The sequence below is a fragment of the Bos mutus genome, chromosome 19, assembly GCF_027580195.1.
Source record: "Bos mutus isolate GX-2022 chromosome 19, NWIPB_WYAK_1.1, whole genome shotgun sequence".
NCBI classification, from domain to species: Eukaryota; Metazoa; Chordata; class Mammalia; order Artiodactyla; family Bovidae; genus Bos; species Bos mutus.
Window position 1 is genome coordinate 20551808 of NC_091635.1, and position 18794 is coordinate 20570601.

Here is an 18794-nt window from a genome sequence, read left to right on the forward strand (position 1 = left end):
TCATCCAACTTTTCTCCTTCTGTGAAGAAAAGCAGTGTGATGTTTGTGTCCACAAGCACTTGCTAAGAAGACAGCTTGAGGGTAAAGAAAAAATCACTGGGACCTTAGGGTTGGCAGAGAGCTGAGAGCATCTGGGTCAGGGGTTTCCGCGTGCCAGGCATGCTCGTGCTCCTGTCAGTGCAAGTGTCACCTAGGAACTTGCCAAAAATAGATTTCCTGCCCTCTGGTGGAAGATATTCTGACTCGGCGGGTTTGAAGTATGACCCAGGAATCTTTCTCTGTAAAGACATCTGGTGATCCTGATGAATAGCCCGGTGAGAGTCTGGTCTGATTTTCCCAGTTTGCTGATGAGAACACCAGGGCCCACACGGGTGATGAATGTCTCAAAGTCACAGGACAGATTAGTGACAGGACTTGGATGCGGTTCTAATGTTTGTCCAGTGTTTATTTTAGTATAATATATTTGTGGGAAAATACTGTACAAGAAACATTGTTATATGGACATTAACATGGCCGATGTATACGTTTAGAAAATTCGGGTAGTTCCCTCATGATCCAGTGGTTAGAATTCTGCGATTTCAGGGATTGAATCTGGGGCCTAGGTTCAAGCCCAGGTCTAAGATCTAAGATCCCGCAAGCCACATAGTGTGGCCAAAAGAAATTTTTGTTATGTCTTGTCCCACAATTAAAAGCATGGAGGAATATTTGCCAACTTACTTGTTGCAAGGTGGGAGGAAGCTCACTTTTTGTTAAGAAAATACTGATAACGAGAAAGCGGGGTTTTCTGTGCTGGAGCAGAAGAGTGGCCGCAGTGAGGACCTGGCGGAGCTCAGTGCACCCCTCGCAGGGGCGCCGTCTGCCCTGGGTCCCGAGTCCAAACCGGGAGCCGTCTTCAAATGAAGACGCCCACCAGCACTATTGTTTTATCAAGGTCATTATGCCAAATTTGACTTTACCCGTTCCTACTCTTCCGCTTTTCCTTTTTTCCTAATATCCTGTTTCATTAGCCTTTCTGTATTTTTGTTGTAAAGAGGAGCTGGAAGCCGCAGAATGCTCAGATGTGGTGGGAGGAAAGGTCGCTGCAGGGCTGCCCTCCACCCAGCTCTGTAGGCCTAGGTCTGCATGAGCCTCGTAGGAGGGTCTCTGGAGTCGGTGCCAGAAGGCACTGTGGTTGCTGGGATATGGGTTGACTTTGGCCGTCTTTCTGCTATAGGTACTTCTCCCTCCAGGCCACACACCCTCTTGGGTTCGACGATGTTGTGCGACTAGAAATTGAATCCAACATCTGCCGGGAAGGTGGGCCACTCCCTAACTGTTTCACAACTCCATTACGTCAGGCCTGGACGACCATGGAGAAGGTAACCAAAACCCCAGAAGTGTTAAACTATAGTAAGTTTTTCCTGGTGTAAGTCAGAAAATGAAATGCGGAGAAACACAATAGTAGACAACTGAAATAGTGCGATGATGATTAAGAGCAAAGGCTTTGAGTCTGGCTTGGTGTGTATTAATCTCAACCCTATAGGCCGAGGGACCCAGGCAGCTCCCGAAGTCCTTTAATGCCATTTTCCTCCTCTCTGAGGTGGGGCTCATACAGGTACTTAACCTCAGAAGTGTTTTGAGGATGAAAGTGAGGTAAGACATGTAGAGTGCTTACTAGTAACGTAGCCCCTGACACATCGTAAGCGTTAAAGAATGTTAACTGCTGTTATTACTGTATTATAGCTTTTAGATAACTGATAGTACTGAGCAAAGTTAGCTTAGGGATGATCCAAATTTTTCACCAAACCCTCCAACAGGGTTGGAATGTTAGTTTTTTGTATCGGTGTCACTTACAAGGTAAGTGCTAATAGCTGCTTATTATTGATAAAGAGTTGGAACTTATGCCTCAGTTATTCTCTGATGAACTAGAGCAGTTTTTACTGGGAATGGCACAGAGCCCAGGATAAGCCCATGAGGTGGTTCCTCTCCTGTCTGGCTGGTGCATCAGGTGGAAAGGGATTAATTACACTGCTGCATGACCACCCCTCAAACCTGAGTGTCAGGAGTGTGGCAGGGTGCTGCTGGGAAACTGGATAGCTCTTGTCCAGGGCTGATCATTTTTTCATGATTAAAATAAACATTGTCTAATCTTACAGGGAAACTTCAAGATCTATATCATACAAAGAATGTAAACTTTCTGGATAATAAAAGAGAAAAATAGAGTATCAGAGTACATACAGTACTATCAAGTAGGTAAATGGGGAGAACAACGTGTGCCTTCTTCACTAATACTTCGAGTATTTCTATGCTGGATGTTGTTACAGGGGTAAACAGAAGAAAAAACATGGTTTCTGTCCTCCTGCAGCTCTGTCTAGGAGGAAGGCATATGTGAAACACAGACATCAATATTTATAGTTGTGCTGAATACAGTAAAGGAAAAGTTGAACATAGGAAATGCCAGTAATAATAATGGGAGCTTAGGATCATTAATAATTTTTAAATGCAAACGTAAACATCTGTGTACATTAGATGTTTATATAACGGTGATATGAAAAAACAGATGCCAGTGTTGGAAAGCCTGTGTCAGAATAGATGCCTTGATAATACTGCTAGTGATTATCCTTAGGATTTATCAAAGCTGAAGTTTTCATGAGTTGAACTCAGTAGTCACACTCCTGGTAAATTATCTTAAAGAAATACGTCCAGAAGTCAAAATCAACATATACACGAAGACTTCAGTATTTGTAACAAACCAGAAAAATCTAATTTCAAATTACATTCGCTCCCTGGTCACTAGGAAGTCCAGATTCAGTAGTTTCACGGCTAGTTTTCCAGGGGGGGCCTATAAACTGGTAGCATTAACAAGGTGTCTTCTCTTTCAGGTCTTTTTGCCTGGCTTTTTGTCCAGCAATCTGTATTATAAATACTTGAACGATCTCATCCACTCGGTTCGAGGAGACGAGTTCCTGGGAGGGAGTGGCTCGCTGATGGCTCCAGGCTCTATGGGTCCTCCTGACGACTCCCACCCTGGGGCTGCCGACAGCGCCACCTCTCAGGTAGTAACCCGTGTGCCCAGCCATTAGGATCTTTTCACTCAGATTCTAGCATTATAGACCCCGTTTATATGCTTTAGGTTGTGGAAGAAACAAGGAGAGATAAAATTAGCCTACTTACTAGATATTCTGACCAAAATCTTTCTGACGATTGACAAACCCGAATTAACTTTTTTGCCAAGCCAGTAGAATGCTGTTTTTGTTTAGACACAAAGGTCTAGGTGCTAACCATAAAAAGTATTTTTACATTTTTGGTTGAAGTATAATAATATGTTACAGAAGAGTCTACATTTCATAATCATGTAGAGCTCGAAGAATTTAGATAAGCAAACCTAACCCATGTGACCAGCATCTAGATCAAGAAAGAGAGCACCTTACCAGGTTGTCAGACACTCTTGTCCCCTTCCTGCCACTGTCCTCCTCTTTTCTTTCTTTTTTTGTACAACCTTATTGAGATATACTTCACATACTGTACAGTTTATCCATTTACACTGTATAATTCAGTGGTTTTGTAGTATATTTATAGAGTTGCTTAACTCTGACCACAATTAGTTATAGAACATTTTTTCACCCAAGAAAGGAGGCCTGTACCCTTTAACTCTTGCCCTCCAAGTCCTCGTTCCTCCAGCCCTAGGTGACTGCTAGTTGACTTTCTGTCCCTATAGATTTGCCTGTTCCAGATGTCTCATGTAAGTGGAACCTTGTGATACGTTGTCTTTGTGGCTGGCTTCTTTTTCGAGGTTCATCTGTGGTTTTAGCATGTGTTAGAACTTTGTTCTTCTTATGGCCAAGTGCCGCTCCATCGTAGAGACACCACGTTTTGTTCACTCCTCAGCTTGTGGACGTCGGGGTTATTGTTTTGGCTGTTAGGAATCACGCTGCTGTACAGCTTTTGTGTGGATGTATGTTTTCATTTCTCTGGTGTACATACCTAGGAGTAGGATGGCTGGGTCAAATGATGACTGTTTAACTCAGTCTTGATTACTGTTCCTTTGTAATAAGTTGTGAAATTGGGAAACCAGAGTCCTCCAACTTAGTTCTTCTTTCTCAAGATTGTTTTGATGGTTTGAGGTCTCTTGCAGTTCCATATGAATTTTAGGATTAGCTTGTCCATGTCTACGAAGAAGCTAGTCAGGATTCTGATAGGGAAGGAGGACTTTAACTCCACAGATCAATCTGTTGTTACTTTAAACAATGCTGCAACAAATAATCTTGTGTATAAGTCATTTTGTATAAATTATTTATGATTGAATTTTAGAAGTGGAGTCACTGGGTCAACCCATGCCTCTATTTCATAGAAGTACCAGTTCTCTCTTGCTTTCTTTGTGGGCATGAGGAGTGGGAGGTAAAATACTATCATCTTAGCAAGTTTCCTCCATCTGTTTTGTCACATGGCCACACTAAGAATCAAAAGCATTCATTTTGATCCCATGAAAGTTGGACTTTAGATTTATCAGCCAAGATACATCTGCATGAAAGAAAGGAGCTTTACACAGTTGAGAACATAAGCTCAGTTGCTGGAACTCGATTCCTTAGGGAAAACACATGTGGCCTACGGATGCACACGTCATATGCATCGGTATTGTGCTTAGCTCCTGCACTTATGTTTGAGTCTTAGGATCATTGCTTTTAAGCATCTCATTCGTGACAGGATTTAGTGGAAAGTGTGTGTGTTTTAAACACTGAAGATATTGTATAAATCTGTCATTCCAAACCCAGGACTGACTGGACTCCTGAATAACATACACTAATTTCACAATTTCTGTTGTAGTCCAGTGTGAAAAAAGCCAGTGTTAAGATTCTGAAAAATTTTGATGAAGCGATAATTGTAGATGCTGCAAGTCTGGATCCAGAATCTTTGTATCAACGGACATATGCAGGGTAAGCATCTTTTTAAAAAATTTTTAATTTAAAATGTAAAGTTGTTTCCACTGTCTCATCTATGCCCTCCCCTTTTACATGTAGTGCAGTAGAGTGCAATTGAGGGTGAAGGCTCAGGAGTGACTTCCTGGGCTTAATCTTGGCTCAACTGCTGATGGCAAGCTGCCTAATGCTCTCCAGTTTTTCATCTGTGAAACGAGAATGAGTCCTGCTTCGTTGGGTTGGTGAGGGGGTTAAATGAGATAGTACGTGAAAAGCATTGAAAATATTGCCTGATAGCAGTGAGCGCTCAGTGGATTCCATTGCCATCCTCATTCCACCGCTGTGTATGACACTGATGCATGTCATGTTTACATAATGTGTGCTAGGCTGTCTTGTCCATGTTTCATTTGATTCCTATGTTAGCTATTTTGAAGTCTCTGTTTTAAACTACAAAGACGCTGAAGCATTTATCATGGACTATACCATTGTCCATTGGTACATACTGTACCATTGGCCGTCAGTAACTGAAGGGGATTGCAGGACCCCCTCAGACACCAGAGTCTGAGGATGCTCGAGTGCCTTGTATGAAATGGCCTGGTATTTTAAACCCGTATAAATCATCTCTTGATTACTTATAATATCTAACAGAACGCCAATTTTTTGTAAGTAGTTGTAAATACAATGTAAATGCTGTGTAAATAGTTGCCAGTGCACAGGAAATTCAAGTCTTGCTATTTGAAACTTTCTAGATTTTTTTTTCTCTGAATATTTTCAATCGGTCGTTGATTGAGTCTGTAGATCTGGAACCTGCAGATATGGGGAACCAGCTGTATTTGGGGAAACGGAATAGAATGATTCCTTTGTATTTTGCAGTTAACTTGGTTGTTTATTTTATCCTAAAACAGAAAGGCAGTGATACAGCACTTCTCAATCTTTACCACAGATCAAATCATAATATCACTTCCTCTTCCCTAAAGATGGATTGAAAACACAGAAACCTGTGTAAAGGCATGGATGATTACCCCACCCCAGTCCTGGCAGTACCATGAAAGGGGATTTCAACATGCTTAATTGCTTTTTCCAGAAAGTAAAGTGATAGTTGGGAGACCAAGGAGTCCCGAAAATGCTTTGAAGTAAATAGAAGGTTATTTTGGCGACTCAGTCTTCAGCTGCGTCAGTGTTGTAGCTATCTTTATTTCTTCTTTCAGGAAATGGTAGAGAATAATGCTAAATGAGTTAATTCCCAAAGATGCTGTTTATTCTTAAGGAATGATTGGTTCATTTATTTCAGACCTTAAGAAAGACTGTCAATTGCAAGATGTTTTATTTCTATAGTGTTTCTTGTATGTAAAATAAATATATGTTAATTTATAAAATTTAAATTTGTAAAATAAATATATGTATCAGATCAGATCAAATCAGTCACTCAGTCATGTCCGACTCTTTGTGACACCATGAATCGCAGCACACCAGGCCTCCCTGTCCATCACCAACCCCCGGAGTTCACTCAGACTCAGGTCCATCGAGTCAGTGATGCCATCCAGCCATCTCATCCTCTGTCGTCCCCTTCTCCTCCTGCCCCCAATCCCTCCCATCATCAGTCTTTTCCAATGAGTCAACTCTTCACATGAGGTGGCCAAAGTACTGGAGTTTCAGCTTTAGCATCATTCCTTCCAAAGAAATCCCAGGGCTGATCTCCTTCAGAGTGGACTGGTAGATCTCCTTGCAGTCCAAGGGACTCTCAAGAGTCTTCTCCAACACCACAGTTCAAAAGCATCAATTCTTCGGCGCTCAGCCTTCTTCACAGTCCAACTCTCACATCCATACATGACCACAGGAAAAACCATAGCCTTGACTAGATGGACCTTTGTTGGCAAAGTAATGTCTCTGCTTTTGAATATGCTATCTAGGTTGGTCATAACTTTCCTTCCAAGGAGTAAGCGTCTTTTAATTTCATGGCTGCAGTCACCATCTGTAGTGATTTTTACAGTGTAGTGATTTTCTGTAGCCCAGAAAAATAAAGTCTGACACTGTTTCCACTGTTTCCCCATCTATTTCCCATGAAGTGATGGGACCGGTGCCATGATCTTCATTTTCTGAATGTTGAGCTTTAAGCCAACTTTTTCACTCTCCACTTTCACTTTCATCAAGAGGCTTTTTAGTTCCTCTTCACTTTCTGCCATAAGGGTGGTGTCATCTACATATCTGAGGTTATTGATATTTCTCCCGGCAGTCTTGATTCCAGCTTGTGTTTCTTCCAGTCCAGCGTTTCTCATGATGTACTCTGCATATAAGTTAAATAAACACGGTGACAGTATACAGCCTTGACGAACTCCTTTTCCTATTTGGAACCAGTCTGTTGTTCCATGTCCAGTTCTAACTGTTGCTTCCTGACCTGCATACAAATTTCTCAAGAGGCAGATCAGGTGGTCTGGTATTCCCATCTCTTTCAGAATTTTCCACAGTTTATTGTGATCCACACAGTCAAAGGCTTTGGCATAGTCAATAAAGCAGAAATAGATGTTTTTCTGAAACTCTCTTGCTTTTTCCATGATCCAGCGGATGTTGGCAATTTGATCTCTGGTTCCTCTGCCTTTTCTAAAACCAACTTGAACATCAGGAAGTTCACAGTTCACATATTGCTGAAGCCTGGCTTGGAGAATTTTGAGCATTACTTTACTAGCGTGTGAGATGAGTGCAATTGTGCAGTAGTTTGAGCATTCTTTGGCATTGCCTTTCTTTGGGATTGAAATGAAAACTGACCTTTTCCAGTCCTGTGGCCACTGCTGAGTTTTCCAAAATTGCTGGCATATTGAGTGCAGCACTTTCACAGCATCATCGTTCAGGATTTGGAATAGCTCAACTGGAATTCCATCACCTCCACTAGCTTTGTTTGTAGTGATGCTTTCTAAGGCCCACTTGACTTCACATTCCAGGATGTCTGGCTCTAGGTCAGTGATCACACCATCGTGATTATCTGGGTTGTGAAGGTCGTCTTTGTGTGAGAGAAATAATAATTTTTTTCCTCTATCTTTAGAGATAGATTTTAGTGTTTGTTTTAGTTTAATGGTTCTAGCATCTTCCTGAAGTTTTTCTAAAGGCAAACAAATCTGTAGCAGTCGGTGTATTGGCACCCATATATTAACTGACTTATTAGGAAGGCTGTTTCTAGAATAAGATCCACTTTACCTGAGATGAAATAATATATAGGCATTACAAAATTTTCTTCTTTTAAATAAGTTTAACTAATACAAATATATTGATCTCTTCTTCCAAAAATGAAATTTACAAATAAGGCTTCTGTGCCCTTTGATTATAAACCAGTGCCTGTTTTCTCCCCTTCTCAGGATAATCACTGTTACGTTATGGTGTATCTTTTTGTTGGCTTATGTTTAAGTGATTGAAATTACACTCCATTTCTGTCTTGTACTTTCATTAATAGTGAGTTTGGAGATTTTTCTATGTTAGTCTACACATATTTACCTCATCTTAACTGTGTTGTGCTATTCCATAAATAATGTTAATTATAGCTCATAACTGTTGCTAAATATTTCATAGTGTGTTATGTTACTATTTGGCATTGATGGTTATTGGTATTAAGGGGTTATTGGTATTAACTGGGTTTTGGTATTAATAGGTTAGAGAAAGTTTGCTTTCTGTGGGGGACAATTCTTTTTGAGATAAGTCCCACTCTAAGTAAAATGGATAGGTATAAATTGTATTTCTCATTCTCTAGATCTAGATAAGATGCTTAAATTTAATTTTTTTTCTTAATTTCAAATGGACTGTTAGACATTGTGTTCTTTTCATACTTATTTAGGAAGATGACGTTTGGAAGAGTTAGTGACTTGGGTCAGTTCATCCGAGAATCTGAGCCTGAACCTGATGTAAAGAAATCAAAAGGTTTGTGGTGTTTTTATACATTGTATCGCGCCTTTACTCAGGTTAGTCATTGCCTGTAAGTGAAGTGTTGTTGAAGATTTAAACTGTTTATTTTACAAAATAGCTATCATGTCTTTAACCTTGTGTTTATAGTCAGGAGTGAGTCCAGGGGCTTGGTGTAGTCAGGTCTCCACACAGTCTCTGTCTCTGAATCAGAAGTTACTGAACTTGCTTTCCCATTACAGAAGGCACATCTGCATGAAACAATGGCTCAGAATACTGTGCTGACAGCAGTTGTTTGCAGTTCAGCTCTGCTTCCTCTCCCTTCCTCTCCTTGCCGAGGGTAGCTGCAGAGAGTGTTTGTCATTTGCCAACCTATAGTTTTATTTTGGATTTTAAAGCCCTGATGATAGAGCACAGAAGGAAGGGCCACATTTTAAGGTGGCTGTATCTCAGAAGCTTCTGAGAATGTGGGAACCTTACTTTCAGGTCAAGCAAGGTAATTTTAATAGTCACCTTCACACCATCTAGGAGAAAGTATAACAAGAAGGAATTGTAAGGGATGTTGTGAGCGGGTGGTCCCTGCAGTGGCGGTGCACTGGCGGAAGATGGAGCTGTGTGTGCCCTGTGAGTGCCCTCATGTGTTTCTTAGGAAGCCTGTGGTCCTGTCTTCTGGGCCGCAGGGATTTCTAGCAGAGTGCAGTGAGATGCTTCTTTCTGCCATAGTCTGGGAATAAAGTGCAGTTGGGGAGAGTCTGGTGTCAGAGAGGCTACTCAGGGAGTAGGATTCACTGGTAACGTAGGTAGAAGGAAAGGAGGACTTCAGGGTAGGTAGTGGTAGCAGGAATTAGGTCAGATTTATAACACTTACAGAGGAAATTCAGGAGACTACATCCACCGTGGAATTTGGTTACAGATTCACGGGGAGAGTAAATGAGGAAGGCAGATGAGGTTTTAACATGGGTTCTCTAAATAAAACATTATGATGTTGATTTTCAATGGAAGATTAAATTAATGTCTGAGATGAAGGCTACAAAAAAAAGAGTATATGAGAGAAGAGCTCGACTTGGAGCAGGTTAAGTTTGAAATGTCTTAGGACAATTTTTAAGTTAAGTATTGGTATGACACCCAAGAACAAATTTTTGAGTTATTTGCATTTTGAAGGAAGTTGAAGCCAAGGAGGGGATGAGATACCCCAGAGAAAGTGGTGAGGAAACAACGGGATCCTGAAGAAGCTCCTATGGAGCAGGGGAGGTGCTGCTAGAAGAGGGGGACACCTTAGCAAGTAGAGGCTGTCAATAGCCTGGAGAAAGAGCTGAGCGCCAAGAAATTCAGTGGGTTCAGCAGCCGTTTGAGACTTTAGGCAGAACATGTAATGTTGTGGCCATGTAATATTGACTGTGCCTGGCCATAAAGTTTAACAAGACCAGTATTTCGACTTCTGGCTAGTAATACAAAGTATTAAGGGGAAGTGGTCCAGGTTTTGTATTTTTCATGAATGCTACAGTTTACTATAGACTACCCAGTCATTGAACTAATCAGGATCTTGCCTGAGAAACAGTCTGCCAGCCACTTGGTTTAAGGCAGAGTTAGAATGTGAGCCCATTTGTATTCATGAAAGGATAAGCTGTGTGTTTAACTCATGGAAATAGAAGCTAGCCTCCTTCCTCGGTGGTGCCTCAGCGTATTAAGTACAGATGTCGGAGAAGGCAATGGCACCCCACTCCAGTACTCTTGCCTGGAAAATTCCATGGATGGAGGAGCCTGGTGGGCTGCAGTCCATGGGGTCGCTAAGAGTCGGACACGACTGAGCGACTTCACTTTCACTTTTCACTTTCCTGCATTGGAGAAGGAAATGGCAACCCACTCCACTATTCTTGCCTGGAGAATCCCAGGGACGGCGGAGCCTGGTGGGCTGCTGTCTATGGGGCTGCACAGAGTCGGACACAACTGAAGTGACTTAGCAGTAGCAGTAGCAGTGTGAAGAGGCTGTGTGTCTCCTAGGAAGTTGTTACAGCCTGGACAGAGCCTGGCTGTTTAAAACGCTGATCTTACCAGCGAATTCGCAGACCAGAGATCCAACATGTAGCAGCGGCATCTGCACTGGAAACCCTTTTATAGAGGAGCTGGTCTTGAAAGATTTATGTCCATCCACCTGTCAGTGGATTGTACCTCCTGATGTATTGCTAGATTCTGCCCTCAAGGCCAGATCCTGGTCCTGGTTTTATTTGATCTTTGAATGTTTACTGCAAATTTTAACACTGGTTGATAGTTTCTTTAGTTCTTTAGTTGAGAACAGAAGAAAAACCTCAAGCTCTAAAATAGCTTTTCCAAGTTTTTTCAAGCCATAATATTTGCAAGTTAAATATTCTCTTATGGGAACAATATAATCAGTTTTTGTTAATGGTTATATGCCTTAATTTGGGAGTGAGGTTGTACAAAAAATATATATATATGTATATCTCTCTTTTTTTAAAAAAAATCTTTTGGGGCTTCTCTGGTAGCTCCGTGGTAAAGAATCTGCCTGCCAATGTAGGAGACGTGGGTTTGATCCCTAGTTTGGGAAGACCCCATATGCTGCGGAGCAACTGAGCCTGTGTGCCACAACTGCTGAGCCTGTGCTCTGGAGCCCAGGAGCCACAACTGTTGAGCCCATGTGCCATAACTACTGAAGCACGCATACCCTAGACCCCGTGCTCTGCAACAAGAGAAGCCGCCACAGTGAGAAGCGCTACAACTAGCGAGTAGCCCCCACTCGCTGCAACTAGAGAAAAGCCCATGCAGCAACGAAGGCCCAGCGCAGCCAAAAATAAATGATTTTTTAAAAAAATTTTAAAGTTTATCTTTTAAAAACTGGGAAATGGCTTTTAATAATCTTTTTTAATGCAAAATTATGCATGAGGTCTGCATTCAACTTTGGCTTTGTTTACTAGGATCCATGTTCTCTCAAGCTATGAAGAAATGGGTGCAAGGAAATACTGATGAGGTAAATTCTACTTTTAGTGTAAAAAGATTCTGTCTTATCAGGGGCATTTATTCCAAGTAAGGTTTCAGGCTTTCTCTCTCCTTATTTCTTGCTTAAGCAGCACGGCACCTTATTGTTTCCTTGTCTCAGAGGTGACAGGAAGGGGTGGCCCTTCCAAGATCTCACAGTTGCCTGGGGGCGGTGGTCCTCTGTCCAAAGACTCTGACCACGGAAAACAGTCAAGCAGTCAGGTTCCTATCAGTCAGCAGACATCAGTGATCAGTGCCACAACAGAACTCAAACGTTTCCTTCCTCACTGTCAGGTACACTTTCAGAAATAGAGGTTTGCTTTTTTGGATAGTTAGGTATATTGAAAGACGAGAGTGGAAGAAGAAAAATGTTTGATTTTAACCATCTAACATGAAACTAGTCATGCTGTTGGCTAGCCTGTAGCTGACTCTGAGGGGCCAGTGAATCATATGTAAATATACCAAAACCAGAGGGTGGCCTGGGTCCTGTGATAAATAGGAATGTGCTTCTTTCCAAATACATAGAAATGATATGTATATGCAGTTGTGTTTAGAACACTAATGTTTGTTGATTCTTCTAGCAAATAACTGTTATCAACAATTTAATTACTTTTTTAGGCCCAGGAGGAGCTAGCTTGGAAGATTGCTAAAATGATAGTCAGTGATGTGATGCAGCAGGCCCAGTGTGATCAGCCGTTAGAGAAGTCCACAAAGGTAAGGACCCAGCCTGCATGAAACAAAAGAGAATTAGATCTAGATACAAGGGTGCAGGACATAGGGGGACTTCTGCTCCTGCCTTTAGGAATTGCCCTCTCATGATAAACAACCAGAAAACTGGCTAACTGAATGAAATGACTATTTCCAGATACTAGGCAACGGGCAGTAGACAGCTGTAGCCCCTGCAAGAAGGGTAACACTGAGGTAATACCTGGTTCACTTCCCCAAAGCAGTTTTCAACGTGCAGTGAGGAGGAAGCCTAGCGAGTTCACTGTCTTAACTGAGTTGAAGAGTCAGAAATTGAAGTTCAGAGAGCCCAAGGTGACTGGAACTCATAGGACAAGGTATTGGAAAAAGAAAGGCCTGCACAGAAAAGAGGCTCCAGAGATATTTAGAGAGGTCCTTACAAGGCCTTGGCCAAGTACTGATCTCTACACAGTAGGGTAAAAATGCCCATTGTAGGAAAGAACTGCTAGAAATCAGTAGGCTGGACAGTTCTGGAACCTGGGGCTAGGAGTAGCCAATGAAGAAATCCAAAGGGAAATTAGAAAATGCTTTGGGCTGAAAATACAGCATAGTGGAGTCTGCCCTCCCTATTCATGGGCTCCACATCTAAAGGTTCACATCCATGGTTCAGCCAATCATGAATCAAAAATATATTTCTAAAAAAAAATTTTCCAGAAAGCTCCAAAAAGCAGAACTTGATTTGCCATGTCCAGCAACTATTTATGTGGTATTTACATTGTATTAGGTAATTATAAGTAAGCAAGAGGTGATTTCAGGTACTCAGGATGAGGTGTTTGGGTTATATGGAAATACTACACCCCACACTATGTCAGGGGCTCGAGCATTCTCAGCTTGCTGGTATCTGCAGGGGCCCTGGAAATAGTGCCTCACCATTCTTGGGGGATGGCCAAGCTTGTGGGGAACTGCTGAAGCCATTCTTACAGGCAGATTTGTAGCATTAAATGTTGATACTAGATGAGGAAAAGTCAGTCTTCTGTCTTAAACTAGAAAATGAGTAAATGAAACCCAGAGAAAGCAGAAAGAAGGAAATAAAAGTGAGTATCAGTTACTTTGAGGGGAGGGGGTCTGCTCAGTCATGTACATGCATCCATTTCCTTCCATTTTACTGCTGTTGCCTCTTCTCTCACTTTCCCCATTCATGTGAATTTGGTTTTGTACTTTGGGTTCTCTCAAGCACTGTTTTAGGAAGGTGTGAATAGAATGGGTGTGATCTCTCTGCCCATCTTTACCTGGATGTCACCAACAGTAATCCTTAGGAGATTCTGACTTGCCTCAACCTGTCTTTCTGTAGCTTCACCAGCTGTCCCTGCAAGAGCCCCACAGATAACCCAGCAAGTTGGAGAGAGCCGCTTAGCCCCTTGGTGTTTTCTTCAAGAAAAGACTCCCAGTGTTCTTCTAGCTTTGCATTCTGTAACCTGAGTTGACTCAGGAGAACTTCACGTGACAGGAGAACTTCTGCTCAGACTCCTGATGATGGCATTAAACTGCTCTGCGTCACCCACGTTAGCAGGAGTTAGGAACCCAAGCTACCTCTGTTCACGTGATGTCCCCTGTAACCCTCCATAGTTTGGAGGCAGGAATTGAGATGTGGATCCAGCATCACCCGTTCCTTGCAGCTTTTTACTCTAAGAACTGTTGTTATCAGAGCTTGTTGTAATTTTGAACTTTTCACTGAGCTGATTCGGACCAAAGCTCTGCTCACTTTTGCAGACTGTCCTCTTTTCTGTGTAAGGGTGATAATTTGTACCTATATTTATCCTCACCGGCTTAGTCAAACCCAAAATAGCAAAGAGCAAGATAAAGGTGTAGAAAGAAGTGCAAGATGATTGTTTCTGTGATCCCCCATTACCATGTTGATGATCAAATATTCCACAGTATGAAACTGTTCTTTAGAAACCATTTTGGAAAGCAGATTTTCAACTTAAGGCTTTTCATTGTTGTGTGTTCAGATTGTATTACCATGTGTGCTTTTCATGTCTAAATCTGCAGGTATACTTTGCTTTTAACCTTACTTGGCCTTCTTTTTGGTTGGCCGAGATGACAATCCTGCAGCGTATTGGTGTGGTCAAAGCACTGGGCCAGCAGACCTAGCACCGTCCATTCTCGGTCAGTATGTGTGACCTTGTGCGAGTTGCTGCTTTCTGGTCCCTTCATTTCCTTATCAGCAGATCAGAGAAGTTGGACAAAATCTCCTCAGATCCCCTGTAATTCTCAGTCCATGACTATGTGAATGTGAAAGTCCTGCCCTGACAGACGAGGTCACAGCTTCTCCTTAACCCGTGTGGATATCTCCCTGCTTTGAATCGGCTGCCCTGCATTTGTCTGTAGAAAGCACTTGAGCATTTAAACTCACAGCATTACTGACTTATTTCGTGTGTGTATGTCCCATCTCACAGATAGTGAGGACCATGTCTTCTGTGATGTTTGTTTCCTTGTCAGTGCAGTGAGAAGGTGGACTCAGCTTCAGAAGCTCGGTCTCAGGCAGCCAGAATATCACAAGTCTCTGTTTTCTTGCTAGAAGCTCTGGAGAATTCCATGTTATGGCTCTGTCTCCATCTCGTGAATCCCCAGCAGATGGTCATTTGGTTGTCTGGGATTGTTCCCTGTCACAAAACAATGCTTTAATGAATAGTGTATGAAAGTCTTTGTCGCCTCTTAAGAGTGTGCTGTGGAGTTAGTTCCTAGAAACAGAATTATTTGTCAAAAAGTAGATATTTCATTCTAATATCGGAGTTATCTAGAAGGAAAGATAAAAAAGCAAGTCTGGTTCTCAGTCCTCATCACGTCACCTTCGGGTGGGCCACTTGGCATCTTCAGCCTTCCACTGGCTCTGCTGTAAATGGAGGTGATTGTAGTAGGGTCCTGAGGTGGAGCACAGTACCTGGTATGCGGGAGGCACTCACTCAGCGCTGCATCCCCTTCTGCCTTGTGACAGTAGTGTGTCCCTGGTTGTAGAAATGTACCTTACCTTTGTCTTTTCCTTCCTTTTTTCAGATATGACTCAGACCTGAGATCAAGGAAATCTGCTTTTGGAAAATAAGAAAACTTTTTTCCTTTGGTGGATTCCTCACCACAGCCAATGAAAACAGCACTGTATTTCTTCTCACTGTCGTTCCCAGGAAAGAAGGGCAGACAATCCCAGACTTCCACCACGGAGAGCGGCTCGTAGATGCCCTGCCACCCAGATGATCGCACAGTGACAGTCAGAGAGACCAAAGGGCACTGTTTACACTACTAGAGATTAATCGTTTTCCAATGGCAATAACCCATCCACAGAAGAATTTAGCCCATGGGGATCTTCAGGGCCAGGTGCCATGGGAGGCGGGTGGGCATGGAGCTGGTGTTTGATGCGCCGCTGTGGCGGTCTCCCACCCCAGCAGCAGCATGAGGCGGATGCCTGGGGTGCTTTGCTCCATCTCCTACACAAACAGGTGAGTCGGCCTGGCCCCAGCCAGGCAGAGCAGTGCCGGCAGATGGCTTTCCTTCCTGGGAATAGGGCCTGCACACAGGTGTTCATCTGGAAGGAAGATGAGAGGTCACGGGTCAAGTTGTGACATTGTCCTTCCCTTTGGTGGCAGTTTGCCATTTTCACATTTTAATTGCTCCCGGGATGCAGTACACGTAAATCAGCTCCTCTGCCGGAGGGGCCACCCTCTGCACTGTGAGCATCAGGCCCTGCTTCTCCAACTTCTGTGCTCTGGAGACATCCCTCCCCTCACAGCACACAAGGAAAGGAATTTGCAACAACTGTCACTCCAGTTTTCCCAGTTGTACACTTTTTTAAAGCAGGTGGTGGGCAGGGGTGTGGGCGGGCAAGGGTGGGGGAGAAAGGCCCTCATCTCTGACCCCCGCCGCCCATCTTTGCTGCGCCGGCAGTGTGCAGCTCGTGGCCTTTCTCCTTCGTCCATGGTCATGAGAGGCCCCTCGCTGCAGTTCCACTCCATTGGCCTCAGGGTCTGGGCCACACTGCCTTCAGCGGAGCCACCCTGGTGGTAAGCACACTCCATGGCGGGCGCTGCCAGTACAGCCTCGCCGCCCGGACTGTTGGGGGAAGAACGTTCTCTTAGGTGTTAACTGCTTTTGCTCAGACTTTGCAAAAAAAAAAAAAAATATATATATATATAAATACATATAAATATATAATTATTAATCACCTCTGTCCTTGAGAAAGTCTTGAATGAATAGAGTTCCTTCCACTGCAATACCTGACTGTGCAAGAGGCACGCCATTTCATCAACAGATGAAGCAGAAAGGCTGTGTGTGGGTTTTGGTACTGTGTACCACCTCTGTTATTCCTCTAAAGCCAAGTGTTCATGTACTTAAACCATATTCTATTTAATTGTGTTTGATTTTAAAATATATATATATATGAATTATATTTAAAATTGTGTCAACTTTCTGCTTTCAGGGCATTTATGGCTCCTCTATTGAAATGTGTTGATTCTTCCCAGTATTTCCATTTGCTTTACAAGAACCCAGAACAGAGCCACTCCTGGACTCAGCCCTGTGTTTGGAGCGTGTGGCATAGACCCAAGTATTATTAGTTGCCTGTGCTGTGATTGACTCACTTTGTTCTTTTAACAGAATATTTCCATCCATGTCACTTTGCTTCAGTCTTTAAATAACAGAAAAGCAATATAAAGTTCATAGAATAAACTGTGGTTTTGGGTGACATGCCGCCTCTGCATGTTTTGGAATAACAATGTCTGTCAGGCTTTAGGCTGTTGACATGCGTGCTTTCCATTAAGATGCTGTCCAGTCCTATACCTGTGTGTGCTGTGCTTTCTCGGTAGGGATGCCGGTAGCTGTGAGGCCCTTATAAAGAGAAGGATAGCAGGCTGGAGACTGGCTGCCTTTTCCTGCCCCGCCTGCTGTAGGACGTAGAAAGTGTGGCCTGAAGCTCTGTCTCTTGCGGCTCCTGCACTCCTCAGAATGGGAGGGGTCGTCTGGCCTTGAGAGCCAGGCTGTGCCCACAAAACAGGCTTCCTTGAACATCCAGCTTTAATGTCATGCTGACACCCATACACATTGTTAAAAAGAAAAAAGACGTTATGAAAGGGTACCTTTTTGATCGGATGCGTTTTCATCACTCGTGTAAGATGTGACGAAAATAAAAAGCATGAGCCAAGCCCAGTGAGAGCAGTAAAACAGGGAGCAGCTGTTTTAACCTCTTTTGCTTGGGTTTCATTATTCAGTAGAACATTACAAAGTGTATTTACATTTCTGAAGCTCTGGCTAGTTCAGTAAGAATTTGGAGGGGAGAGTCACTTGGAACAGACAAGTACAGACTTCTTTGTTTTTGTTGTTGTATTTAAGTACTGACAGCTAAGCAACCTGCTGATATCCTGGGCACCTCTTTTCAGGACACTGCTGTGGGGCCGTGTTTATATACAATGACCGCTCGCCTCCCCTCCCCCACACACCAGTTTATTGGACCAGGGTTGATCTTCTGATCCACAGAGGCCCAGGAAAATGCTTTATCCTAAAAATTTTGCAAGGGGAAGGAGAAGTCCCAGTCTCTCTGTCTGGGGTGATAGTGCACACAGGGCACTTACAAGTCAGGAACCCTGAGCCAGCGCCATGTGAACAAGCAGAAAATACAGAGACATGAGAGCACGTGGGAGAGAGCTGCTGCCTTGTAGCCATCAAGCCAGTGAAGGTTTCCTGCATCCTTGCCATGGACTGCGTCAATCCCTCAGGTATCCTTAGAATGCATTTTGGCTTTTTAAAAATCAATCTGAAGTGAGTTTTTCTTATGCACAACCAAAAGGACCTTGACTAAAATACTACCAGATAGCTCTAATCACTAATGATTGTGTGTGATCAGCATGTTTGCAAAATACCACTAAATTCTGGGGAATTTTTCTTCAGCAAACCTTTCTTGGTCATTTTGTATATTCTCTTAAAGTGGAATCCTAAACTCACAGAACTAAAAGACACTCCCTGTATTTTTCCAGGGAGAAGCTACTCTGGCCTGGAAAAGGGCAGGGCTTTGCCTGTTGAGGGACGGTCACCTACACTAGGGTCCTTGGACACTTCCCAAACCTCCTTCTGAAAGATAAACTCCGTTTCCTCTTTGGCACCAACGAACAGTAAAACCCAGAAATAGAGGGCATAAAATAGTGCCCGTTTAGTGAGTAGCTAATAAAAGCTTCAAATGAGGGAGGGCAGTGATTGATCACAGAATTTGTGAGTGCTGACCACTTGGTACTGGGCACAGAGTCTGGCCTTTGGTTGGAGCCGGACATGGGGGTTAATTCCAGCAGCATGTTCAGGGTT

At 43.0% G+C, this 18794-nt stretch overlaps 1 protein-coding gene across 4 annotated transcripts in view; it reads left to right on the forward strand.

Moving 5' to 3' along the window:
* Window positions 1-17189, forward strand: part of AKAP10 (A-kinase anchoring protein 10) — a 42269-nt gene extending 25080 nt beyond the window's left edge. For 3 of the 4 annotated variants that reach the window (XM_070389572.1, XM_070389573.1, XM_070389574.1), the window contains 7 exons: window positions 1214-1358; window positions 2862-3035; window positions 4804-4913; window positions 8716-8798; window positions 11711-11763; window positions 12390-12485; window positions 15510-17189. In XM_070389572.1, coding sequence (XP_070245673.1) covers window positions 1214-1358; window positions 2862-3035; window positions 4804-4913; window positions 8716-8798; window positions 11711-11763; window positions 12390-12485; window positions 15510-15515 — 667 coding nt within the window. In that variant the 3' untranslated portion in view covers window positions 15516-17189. The remainder of the gene's footprint in view (window positions 1-1213; window positions 1359-2861; window positions 3036-4803; window positions 4914-8715; window positions 8799-11710; window positions 11764-12389; window positions 12486-15509) is intronic. The other variant, XR_011467963.1, reaches the window with a different exon arrangement.
* Window positions 17190-18794: the final 1605 nt, after the last annotated feature.